At 47.5% G+C, this 11446-nt stretch overlaps 2 protein-coding genes across 2 annotated transcripts in view; one reads left to right on the top strand and one right to left on the bottom strand.

Annotated features, from left to right (window-relative positions):
• Positions 1-10715, top strand: part of ATRN (attractin) — a 172651-nt gene extending 161936 nt beyond the window's left edge. The window contains exons 28-29 of the mRNA XM_017828986.1: positions 4138-4252; positions 5224-10715. Of these exons, the coding sequence (XP_017684475.1) occupies positions 4138-4252; positions 5224-5348 (240 nt within the window). The 3' untranslated portion in view covers positions 5349-10715. The remainder of the gene's footprint in view (positions 1-4137; positions 4253-5223) is intronic.
• The window catches only part of CUNH20orf194 (chromosome unknown C20orf194 homolog), a 732083-nt gene that overhangs the window by 287350 nt on the left and 433287 nt on the right, over positions 1-11446 (bottom strand). The gene's annotated exons all lie outside the window — the stretch shown is intronic.

The raw sequence follows: 11446 nt of genomic DNA, 5'->3' as shown, positions 1-11446 counted from the left end.
AGTGGGCACAGCCCCAAGGCTGCCAGAGCTCCAGGAGGGTTTGGATGTGGTGGGATTGTTGGGGTGTCTGGGCAGGGTCAGGAGTTGGATTGGATGATCCTTGTGGGTCCCTCCAGCTCAGGATATTCCGTGATTCTGTGTCAAGAGCACTCAGGGCTGGGGAAAGAAGGGACACTTGAGCTCTTCTGAGGTCTCCCCACCAAAATTCCACTTGATGAAGCCACCCAGCCTTTCCTCAGCCCCTCTGTGCCGTGGTGGCACCTCCAGAGGTCCCATCCAAGCACAGCAGGGGCAGGACCAGGATTGTGAGATCCACAATCCAGAGCACCCCGAAACCCTGCGGGATTCCCTCCCTGTGTCAGTGAGGACTGCAGGCCCCAGTCCTCGGGCTTCTCTGTCTCACAGAGGGCACAGCTTGCCCTTCACTCCCAGCTGACCTCCTCCTTGCATCCAATTCCTCATTCCCGTCACTCCTGCGTGAGTCATTCCAGAGTCATTCCAGCGGCTGCGCTTTGTCTCCCGGCCGGGCGAGCACAGCTCGGAGATGAGATGCACAAATGAGTCACAGTTCAAAAAGCAGGTGCCTGAACTGTCAAAAATAAATGTACAGGGTTTGATTCTTCAGGCTGGTTTTTGTTGTCATGCTTCGTTGTCTCTGGAAAAGCCTGGATTTGATGGAAAATAGGGCTGGTTTTCCCCCCCTCCCTTTTCAGTTTTAAGATCGAGATCAGCTGCAGCAAAAGGATGCTGGGCTTAATTCCCTCCAAATTAGTTTGCAACTGCCTGACAGGTTTTGGGTGCATCATAATCCTTGCTGTGGTTGAGAGAAATAAAATTCCCCGTGCAAAAATATTAACATTTTTTTTTACTAACCCTCAGCTGTTTTGGGAATGTTCAGCCTGGAAAGGAAGAGGCTCCGGGGTGACCTAATTGTGGCTTTCCAGGACCTGAAGGAGACGACAAGAAAGAGGGAGAGAGACTATTTACAGGGGATGGAGGGACAGGAAAAGGGGGAATGGCTTCCCACTGCCAGAGGGCAGGGGTAGGTGGGATATTGGGAAGGAATTCCTGGCTGTGAGGGTGGGGAGGCCCTGGCCCAGGTTGGGCAGAGAAGCTGTGGCTGCCCCTGGATCCCTGGAAGTGTCCAAGGCCAGGTTGGACAGGGCTTGGAGCAACCTGGGCTGGTGGAGGAGGCAGTGCTTGTGTTCAGAGAAGGAATTCAAGGTGTTGCTCAATCAGCTGAGCCCAAAGAAGGCCGAGATGTACAGCTGGGGAAAGGCCAGGGAGCGGGTTAAGGCACAGAGGAATGTCAGAGGGATGAATAAATTGAGGACTGGAGGTTAAAAGAAAGTTTCTGGTGGCAGAACCACAAGATCCAGGAGCAGGGAGCCTCTGGAAAGGTCTCCTAGAGGTGGGAGCACAGGGTGAAAGTGTAACTCCTTTTAAAGCTGAGGGTTGGCCTTTTCTGTGCCTACATTAGTGAAGGGCTGGATTTGGTGACTGTGGGATGGATTTTCCAGCCTCCTGTTTCTGTGAGTTGGCTGGAGGATGAGGAGTGTGAGGCTGAGCATCCTCAGGGATTGGAAAGGACTTCAGAGGTCTTCTCATTCCAGTCTTCCACTTTGTTGCTCCAGCCTGGCCTTGGACACTTCCAGGGATCCAGGAGCAGCCACAGCTTCTCTGCCCAACCAGGGACAGGGTTTCACCCTCACAGACAGCAATTCCTTCCCACTATCCCATCTATCCCTGCCCTCTGGCACTGAGAAGCCATTCCCTGTGTCCTGTCCCTCCATCCCTTGTCCCCAGTCCCTCTCCAGCTCTCCTGGAGCCCCTTTAGGCCCTGCCAGGGGCTCTCAGCTCTCCCTGGAGCCTTCTCTTCTCCAGGGGAACCCCCCCAGCTCTCCCAGCCTGGCTCCAGAGCAGAGGGGCTCCAGCCCTTGGAGCATCTCTGTGGCCATTAATCCATTAGGAGTCAAACCCAAATGCATTTAAAAGCATTAGAAAGGACAATCTCTTCCTTTTTACTTTCTTCTTCATCCTTCTCTTCCCCCCAATCACTTCCCTGGCCTGGTCTTTGCTTCCCACCCTGCTCAGCACTGAGGGTGAGGTGAGAGCCCCAAGCAGGACCCTCCAACCTCTGGAATTCAGCAGATCTCTTTTATCAACAGTGAGATCCTTGACTCTGCCCAGCAGAAAATCCACTCTGTGCTCGGTTCTTGCTCCCAGATACTCGTGGGCTGCATCCCTGCAGTTCCTTCTCCGAGCTCTCTCCGTTCCCTCCACTAATTTTGGGACACAGCACCAGGATGTGCTTGGGAGGGGGGGAAAAGCTTCATCCCGAGTTTGTTCCTTCTCTGGGGGTGGGGAGATGAAGAAATCTGCTGTCACAGCCCAGGCAGGAACAGCAGCTGCCATCCTCCAGCCCCGTGGAACACGTGTTTATCTGCCTCGCACAGAGCAGCGAAATCCCGCCGCAATCATCGCAGGGAACGGGAGATATGGAAACAGCTTTGAGTTTCATTTTGCTGGCTGTCGTCTCCCTTTGTCTTTTTTATTGAGCAGCAGTAATTTAACAGCGTTGTTTGACTCCTGTTCAGGCTCTTTCAGTGCCTTGTGCTGTATTGAGTTTCTGTTGAACGTTCGAGTGCAGCGCTGCAGTTTGATGCCTGATGGAAAAAGCAATAATTATTTCATTAATACCAGGGTAGAACTTGTCCATACTGAACAAGAAAGCAGAAAGCACTGAGTGTGTCATGTAAAGTAATGTTTCTCAGCTTTGTTTTTGCTTTGTTGGGGAACAAAAGAACTCATTCTTTTGTACCTGTACTCATTGTGTACTCTTGCAACCTCCTCTTTTTGGAGAAGAGACCTCCTTTGGGTTGGAAGGGACCTTAAAATCATCCAGTTCCAACCCCCTGCCATGGGCAGGGACACCTTCCACTAGCCCAGGTTACTCCAACCTGGCCTTGGACACTTCCAGGGATCCAGGGGCAGCCACAGCTTCTCTGGGCAACCTGGGCCAGGGTCTCCCCACCCTCCCAGCCAACAATTCCTTCCCAATATCCCATCTAACCCTGGCAGTGGGAAGCCATTCCCTATGTCCTGTCCCTCCATCCCTTATCCACAGTCCCTGTGCAGCTCTGTTGGAGTTACCAATTCATGCTTTACCTGAAAACTTCATTTCATGACCATATTTGCAATATAAGTGTAAAATACTCTTATTCTAAGTAAAGAGGCTCCAGTAAAGCATGTTAAAGAGTCCTCCATCTTAGGCCACTGGAACTGGATCCAGAGCCAGGATCATGGGATCCTCTGCTCTGCTGAATCCTCTGCTTTTCTGTTTCAAAAAGGACAGTACAATCCCATGGAATTCCTAAAGGTCTTCCAGCTCTCAGAGCAACCAGGAGGCTGAGAACACAGTCCAGAGGGGTCTAGAAGGCCACTGGAGAATGAGCATGACCCCTCCAGAAAGAACAGAACCAAAAGACAGAATTGAGGGAACACAAAGCAAACAACTGAGAAAGAGAGAATGTTTTGGGGGAATCACATCACGGAGTCGTGGAATGGTTTGGGGTGGAAGGGACCTTAATGGCCACCCAGTTCCAACACCTTCCACTCTCCCAGGTTGCTCAGGGTCCCATCCAACCTGGCCTTGGATGCTTCTTTTTGTTCTTGGGGGAATGTTCTTCGCTGTGCTCATGCACAGAGCGTTGTGGGGGTGAAACCTGGAGTTAAACTCTGGAAAGAGAAGTCGAACCCGGTCCCCGTGGTCGGATGTGTCGATGCTGTGGGTGCTCTGCCGGTGGGTTTGAAGGAAAAGCAAACCCAGCCCTTTTGTTTAACATGAGCTGCTCCTCTGTGATTGAATTTAGGGAGAAATACCAGCCCTGTGTAGTCCCTGGCTCTGTAACAGCCTGATTTTTATGAAGTGCCGGCGTTTCTTTGCGAGGGCTCGGGTTTGATTGTTGCTGACACCGGTTTTTAGCTTTGCTGGCTCTGTGCTGGAAACCTGCCAGGCACAGCGACATGGTTCATGCCCTGGAGCTTGCAGGAGCTGGGCAAGGCAAGGCTGGGGGAGGAGGGAGGGTGGAACAGGCTGTTTGACAGTTGTTTTGTCCCCCTTTTCCCCCCCTGCAGACGGTACCAAAGCCCATCGCGCTGGAGCCCTGCTTTGGGAACAAAGCGGCCGTTCTCTCCGTCTTCGTGAGGTTGCCTCGAGGACTTGGGGGAATTCCACCACCAGGACAGTCAGGTGAGGGTTATCCTTGTCTCTCATGGCTTGGTATTAACTCCATACTCCTTCCCCAGCCTTGGAGATTCACCTTTCCTGATCCCACAGAGCTGCTGTTCCCACACCCTGGGGTGTTTTAGGCTCCCTGGGTTGGGCCCTGGTGGCTTCTGAGCTGAGCTTTGAGGCAATTCCTTGGGTCAGGTGGTGGATGAACATTTGATATTTGGATTATACTTTAATTAATGCCTGGGGGAAAAGGGCCATCTAGTACAGACAGCTTAGCAGTAGTTCCTTACGAAAAGTAACTTGTCACCGGCCTGTTCCACTTCATTCCCATCTCCGTTTGTAGGGAGACGTCAAGTCATAGAATCATGGGATGGTTTGGGTTGGAAGGGACCTTAAAGCTCATCTCATTCCACCCCCCTGCCATGAGCAGGGACACTTTCCACTAGACCAGGTTGCTCCAAGCCCCATCCCTGGAAGTGTCCAAGGCCAGGCTGGAAAAGGCTTGGAGCGACCTGGGCTAGTGGAAGGTGTCCCTGCCCATGGCAAGGAGTGGAACTGGGTGGTCTTTGAGGTCCCTTCCAACCCAAGCCATTCCATGATTCCCTGCCCTGCCCTGAGGAGGTTGCAGAGGTGATGGATCCCCGGGAAGTGCAGTGGAACCTCTATGCCCACGTTCTTTCAGGTTTATTGTCACCCATCTACTGATGCAGAAACACCTTCAATACTAAGGGTTCACCCTTCAACATTAAGACTTTCACATCCATTAATCCCCACACTTCCTGCAGCTTTTCCTGCTCAACTTGCTCCCTGTTTCACCTTATTCCAGAACGTTGGCTGGAGTTTAATCTCTTCAGCCCAAACACTCTTCAGCTCTGCTCAGAAAATTCCACGTATTTTGTGACCTGGAGGCTTTTCCTCAGCCATGGCTGTGGGATTTGCTGCTGTGACCATTTTGTTCCCTGACTCTTTGCTCTGCTGTCCCCCAGGTCTCGCCGTGGCCAGTGCTCTGGTGGACATTTCACAACAGATGCCAATTGCCTACAAAGAGAAATCGGGCGCCGTCCGAAATCGGAAACAGCAGCCCCCTGCACAGCCAGGAACCTGTATTTGATGCATGGACATCACAAACTCTCTAGGGTTTTAAACAAAATGGAAAAGGAATACCGAGGAGGAGGAGGAGGTGGAGGTGGAGGAGGAGGAAGATTTCCAAGTTGTGTCCCAAGAGACTCGAAGCACTCGGGAAAAAAAAAAACAAGCAAAACAAAAACGAAACCACACCTTCCTTGATCCCGACTTTTTTCTCTCTCATCTCCGTGCTCTAGTTGGCTTTATTTGACAACTGCTCCACTTAAGTTTTACTGACAACGTGGCTTCAGGTTGCTCCTTTTTTTTTTTGTTTTCCTTCGAGTTCTAAGTAAAATAATTTTATTGCAGGGGGTCGGTGCCGCCGGTCCCTGCTGGGTGTAAATAGAACAGTAGTCCAATATGAATGACACTCAGGTTTCTACATGGAAAGTGCTTTGTAGTTCATGTATTTATCAAACTGTACAAAAGAGAAAAAAAAAAAAAAGATCCAGTGTTTACAGGTGTCAGCTCTCAACACATAAACACTACTATTAATCTTCAAAGCATCTCCTCATCCTTTGTTTTCATTTAGTGTTTAATTCCTCCCTTCATTACTCGTTTTCAGTGGAACTCTCTTCCAGGCACAGCCTTTTTTGTTTGTTTGTTTGTTTGTTTGTTTGATTTTTTTAAGTCATCACGGTCCAGGAATGCAAAAGCTGGGATGGTTTGAAGGTTGATGTCGCTCAGAACCGCGTGAAATAACTGGAAAAAGTCGGATGTTGCTTTGGAAGGACTCGGTGTTTACACAGTCTTAACCTGCTTGGAGTCCACCACACACAAGTGCCTAGACTTGAACAGATCTAGGGAGTGAGGAGACTGCTCCACATGCTTTTGAACACCATTAAATTCCTTTGAAATATCTGTACACTCAACATCCAGAGTCGCCCGAGGCAATCTGTGTTCTCTATCCCAGGAAAATGGCATTTTCCTGCCTGACCAGCCGCTCACCCAGGTGGAAATACCTGGAGGGCGAGTAGAGTTTCGGCGTCTCACGAGCAAACTCCTGGTTCCACCAGCGTTTTCCCAGCAGCAGTTTGTGTTCCAGGTCAGGTCCATCAGATTCCTCCTGATTTTGGCCTCTTTCCTCCTCCTCCTCCTCCCCTTTCCCTTCTCCCGCCCTGGATGAGAGCTGAGCCGGGAGCCGTCGCTCCTCGGTGGTTACAGGGTTTGCTCCACCTCCTGCAGGGTGTAAAAAACAACACTCCACATCCCAGAGCGCTCGAGGATGAATTAAAAAAAAGAACTTTAAACAAAAACCGAGCAGGGCAAGTTGGTTTGGCCACAGGTTCGAGACCTGCTGGTGTTTGAGCTCTGGTGGATGTCGAAGAAGTGGCTGGTTGGGGAAAGGGTTTTGCAAACAGCAGAGAGAAGGTTTGGCTTTTTTGGGGAGGCATCAAACCATCTGAACTGCTCTGGTGAGTTGAGGTTGTGTTTGGAGGCTCAAGGCTGGGCTTGATGAGTTGAGGTTGTGTTTGGAGGCTCAAGGTTGGGCTCAGGGTTGGGCTTAACCCTTTTGCCTGTGCGTGGTGGTGGTGCCCAGTGTTTCCTTGGAGTCTGGAATGTGGCACAGCCAGGGCCTCAGGACGTGGTGGTGTTTTGGAGCTGGTGGGAAGGTCTTAGTGAAGGTACCAAACTGTGTAATTATGGCTCAGTCACAGTAATTTTGGGTCCAGTCACTGGATTGTGTGGAGAACATCTAATATTTATTAAACGCCCAGGAATTGCTCTTGGATCTTCTGGTCAGGTGGCACTTTCCAAACTGAAACCCAAAGCACTGCATCTTTTTTTTTAATGCACATTTTGGTGATCAGTCACATCAACCACTCATTTTTTGGGCTGTTTTCCTTTTTTTTTCTAGCCATGTATTTTGAAGAGGCTTTTCAGAGCGTGGCAGTGTCACAGCAAAGATGTGGAGTTGCTGGCAGAGGTGATGGGAACAGCCTGGTTGGTGGTCTGGGGGACCCTGGTGGGTGATAATTCCAAATTAATGTGTCATTTAACAAGTGCAGTGGGACTGCAAAAGGGTGTTGGGGCTGGAGAAAAACATTAGGGAAAAAAAGTGCATTTTATATATAAATATATATAAATATGTATATAAATATATATAAATGCATCTGTTTCTAAACCAGAAGTTTAAATGCCCTCTGAGAAAAAGGAATTCTGGGTGGAAAAGGGGTGAGTTTTGTGTTTTAGGATGAAGGGATTTAGGTAGTTTAAGTTTTATCTGATGCACAGATTACCTCATACAGATTCATCTCCTTCCTAACTTGCTCTGTGATAGGACTGACCTGAACTGGAGAAATAAGACTGGACTAAAATCCCCCCCTGTTATTCCATGTTTTCAGCCACGATGCTCATCCTTATGTTTGGAAATGTCTTCTTCTTGCTCTTGCAACCCTTTTTTTTTGGGAGGAAAACTGCCACCTCACGTGGAGAAAACCCTTGGGCTTGAGTCTCCCTAGTCAGGACAGAGCTTAAGGAGGGGCTTAAATTTCTTGCTGAGATTATTCCTGAGCAGAAACAGCTCCCAGAACTGGAGGCCCTGGAAGGGTGATAGATTTTTTTTTTTTTTTACATTCATAAAAAGACATAAACATTGATTTTCTGGGGGGAGGGTTTCCCACCCCTGGAGAGATGGATTGTCAGGTCTCCAAAGCCACGAAACGAGGTGTCAAGATTTTGGGCAAAAAGAGCAAAAGTGATCAAAGTTTTGAGGTTTAGCAGAACAACAAAAAAAAAGTCAGTAGAGGGACAAGAGTTAGTGATATAAATAGCAGGGTTATTTGTATAAATAAAAGCTCCTTTAGGATGTGGCTCTGCTCTGCATCTGATCTCCAAACCGATGAGGGACAAGAGAACTCATACAAGAGCTCTGCTGCAGTTTCATCCCAACGTGAAGGTAAAACAGGGAAAAAAGTGGGAAGGAATGGGAATTTCTGGTAGTTTATCACCAGGCCAATATAGTGAAGGATTTGTGGGAATATTTCCTTTGGAAGTGAAGTGGGGAGGGGAAAGAGCAACCTGAATTTCCTGGGAGAATCTGTAAATAAATGACAAACAACACCCGGATTTTGCACTTGGACGTAAAATCTCCAGCAACTTGCAGGACGTGGAGGGATTTAAAATGTGCATAAACCAGAAAAAAACCCCATTGAATGTATTTTTGATGCTTTTTAAGTGCTGTCTGAGTTTTGTCTTAATAACTCCTTCGGCTGATCAGCGTTAGGTGACTTTCCAGAGCTCGAAACATCAGATTATATCTCGTGGTGTCTCGCCAAGCAGGGAGGCATAACTTGATTTTTTGTGTTCGAATGCATTTCACTTCAGTGTAGAAACCAAGGGAAAGAACAGCTTTTCCCACTGAAAAAAGGAGGGAAAACCCAACACTTGGGAGACAAGGAATAAACGTCCCTAAATTTAGTCACCACGTGGAGGATTAAGGCAGCAGTTGAAGCCTCTGTTATTAAGATTGTGGCAGTGATTCCCATCCAAAAATCACTATTTTCCATCCAAAATCACTGTTTTCGGGTGTTTAGAACCGGCTGAAATTCAGCATTTGATGTCTCAACCCTCAGAACTTTTCAATTCTTTGAGAGGAGCCTTTTTTTTTAAAAAAAAAATAAAATAAAAGGTCAGAAGTGTTTTAGCCCTTTTATTCTGCCGGGTCTCCAAATAACAAAAAACCTCAGACTTGTTTTTCTTTTTAATTCCCCGTTTTCCGTGGGTTTTAGCCCGGGATTTTCTCTGGGCTGTCACAGCCTGACCCCACCAGGCTCTGGGTGGATATTTTGGGTACCAGAAGGTTTGTGAGACACAACTTTGGAGTTGTTGTCGCTCTCCCTGGGCTTAAAAAGTGCTGGGTTGAAGTTGCCAAAATAAGGCTGTTGAACAGAAATCATGGCATGGAGTGTCCCAGAATTCAGTGGGATGGTGCCATTAACACGTGGCAGCTCCTTTGGCTGCTTCCTTAGGGATAGTTTAAGTCCCAAGTATTGCTCAGAAACATTATTTCTCCGTGGTAAATGTTCCCGAGGTGCAGGGTCAGCGGGATCATGGAATGGTTTCCAATGGAAGCTCAGCTTGTCCCGCCCTAAATGAGCTGAATTTTGGGGCTGAAATCGAACTTTAGGCTTTTCCCACGACCTGCTGGAATTCCAGAGCCGCCGAGCCGAGGCCGACTCTCCATCCAGGTGTTTTCCAGCTGCTTTGCCTTTCCCACAAGCCCCTGAGTTAGGGCATCAGCTGCATCCCAGGAGCCTTTTCCCTGGAAGCAGGGCCTCACTGGTGAGGGAGCAAAGAGTGGACTCTGCATTCCCGGAGCGACTCCCAACCTCATCCGCCCGCTCCCAGCCAGCAGTGGATGCCTCTGCTTCTCCCATTTTATCCATTTGGGAATGCCACAGGGAAGGGGAGGGCTGAGCTGCAGGAGCAGGTGGGAGAGGGAGTTGTGAGGGGTTTATTGGGAAGATCCTCAGGAGCTGCGGGAAGAAGGGGGGGTCTCTGTCTTATTTTTGGGAGCATTCTTGGCAATTTTTGGTCGAATTCCCGCTTTTCCCGTCGGGAGCTGCTGAAACTGGGTTTGCCACGCCAGGACTACGACAGTTTGTGTATATGCTGGGTTTTTTTCTGCATCAGGGCAGGTTTTATTCAGTTTGTTCCCTTTGTTCCGACACTACCCCCGGGGCCGTTTGTGTGCGTCTTCCAGGTACTACAATTCCTTGGCCGTTCCCTCTCTCAGTTTGTCACCGATTCCACAAACCCTCATCAAGGAGAAAGAAGGAAAAAAAAAACCAACAAATAAATAAAAAAATCACAGTTGTGGAGGAGCATTAACATACGTCAGTCCATTTTTTTTACAAAAAATTAAAAAAAAAATAGAAAAAAAAGAAGAGAAAATAAAAATAAGAGTTTTATATTACTCCGAAATTTGTGCACAATAAATGTTCTTTCAGACCCTCGAATTAATTGCATTCTGGATTTTCTTTTTTTTCTTTTTTCCCCCCCTCTCCTCTTTGTCCTGTAATTATTTACGATTCTTCTGTGTGTTCAGACTCGGGCTTAGTTTGTTAATATGTATAATTTAGCATTTCTTGCATTCATATGTAAATAGGAGCAAGTATTGTAAACTATTTCATTGCTGGGGTCTTGGGTGTTATACATACACACATTTAGGACTGCAGTTTTTTGGTATAATTTTTTTGTATTGTAAAATAACAGCTAATTTAAAAGCCGGAACGAGGAAAATCTTGGGAGGTCTGTGCATTTTAAATACAAATGTGAAGTACCTGTATATAAATAAAAGTAAATAATGCAAAATCTTTCCTCTGAAATAAAAAGTAGATGATCTGGTTAATTTTTTTTTGTTTCCTTTTTTTTTAAATGGATTTTGTTTATTTGTTTTAATTGATTTGTGTTTATTTAAAGGCTCCTGGGTGGGGTGAAAGGTGAGTTTCTTCCAGGGTGGATCTCGAGGGGTTCCTGCCACATCCATGGAATTTGGGAGGAGGAAGGAGGGACGTGTCTCCCATCACTTTAAATAATTAAAATAGTTCAATCTGTAGATTTTAAAGGTAGAGACAGTCATTGAACAGTTTCCATTTTAATATATATATTTATATTTTTATATATATATATTTAATAGCCCATCACCACGACATGAACCCAGTTTTTCCACTAAACTTCATTTGAATCCCTGTGCCAATTCCCTCCCTCAGGTCATTTTGGACAGCAGGATAAAACAGGGATGGGAGGGTGTCTCATCCCTGCTCTGGTTTGTGTTGGAGCAAAGAAAAGAGATAGGAAAGGAAAGGGAAAGGGAAGGGAAGGAAAAAGGAAAAGGGAAGGAAAGGGGAAGAGAAAGGAGAGGAGAAGGAGAAGGAGAAGGGAAGGAGAAGGAAAGGAAAGGAGAAAGAAGGGAAGGTTTGGGAAGGGAAGGTTTGGGAAGGGAAGGAAAAGGAAAGGGAAAGGGAAAGGGAAAGGGAAAGGGAAAGGAAAGGAGAAAGGGAAAGGGAAAGGAAAGGAAAGGAAAGGAAAGGAAAGGAAAGGAAAGGAAAGGAAAGGAAAGGAAAGGAAAGGAAAGGAAAG

The sequence above is a fragment of the Lepidothrix coronata genome, unplaced genomic scaffold (assembly GCF_001604755.1).
Source record: "Lepidothrix coronata isolate B3197 unplaced genomic scaffold, Lepidothrix_coronata-1.0 Scaffold156, whole genome shotgun sequence".
Taxonomy (NCBI): Eukaryota; Metazoa; Chordata; class Aves; order Passeriformes; family Pipridae; genus Lepidothrix; species Lepidothrix coronata.
Note: the sequence above shows the minus strand (reverse complement) of the source record. Positions and strands in the feature narration are given on the sequence as shown.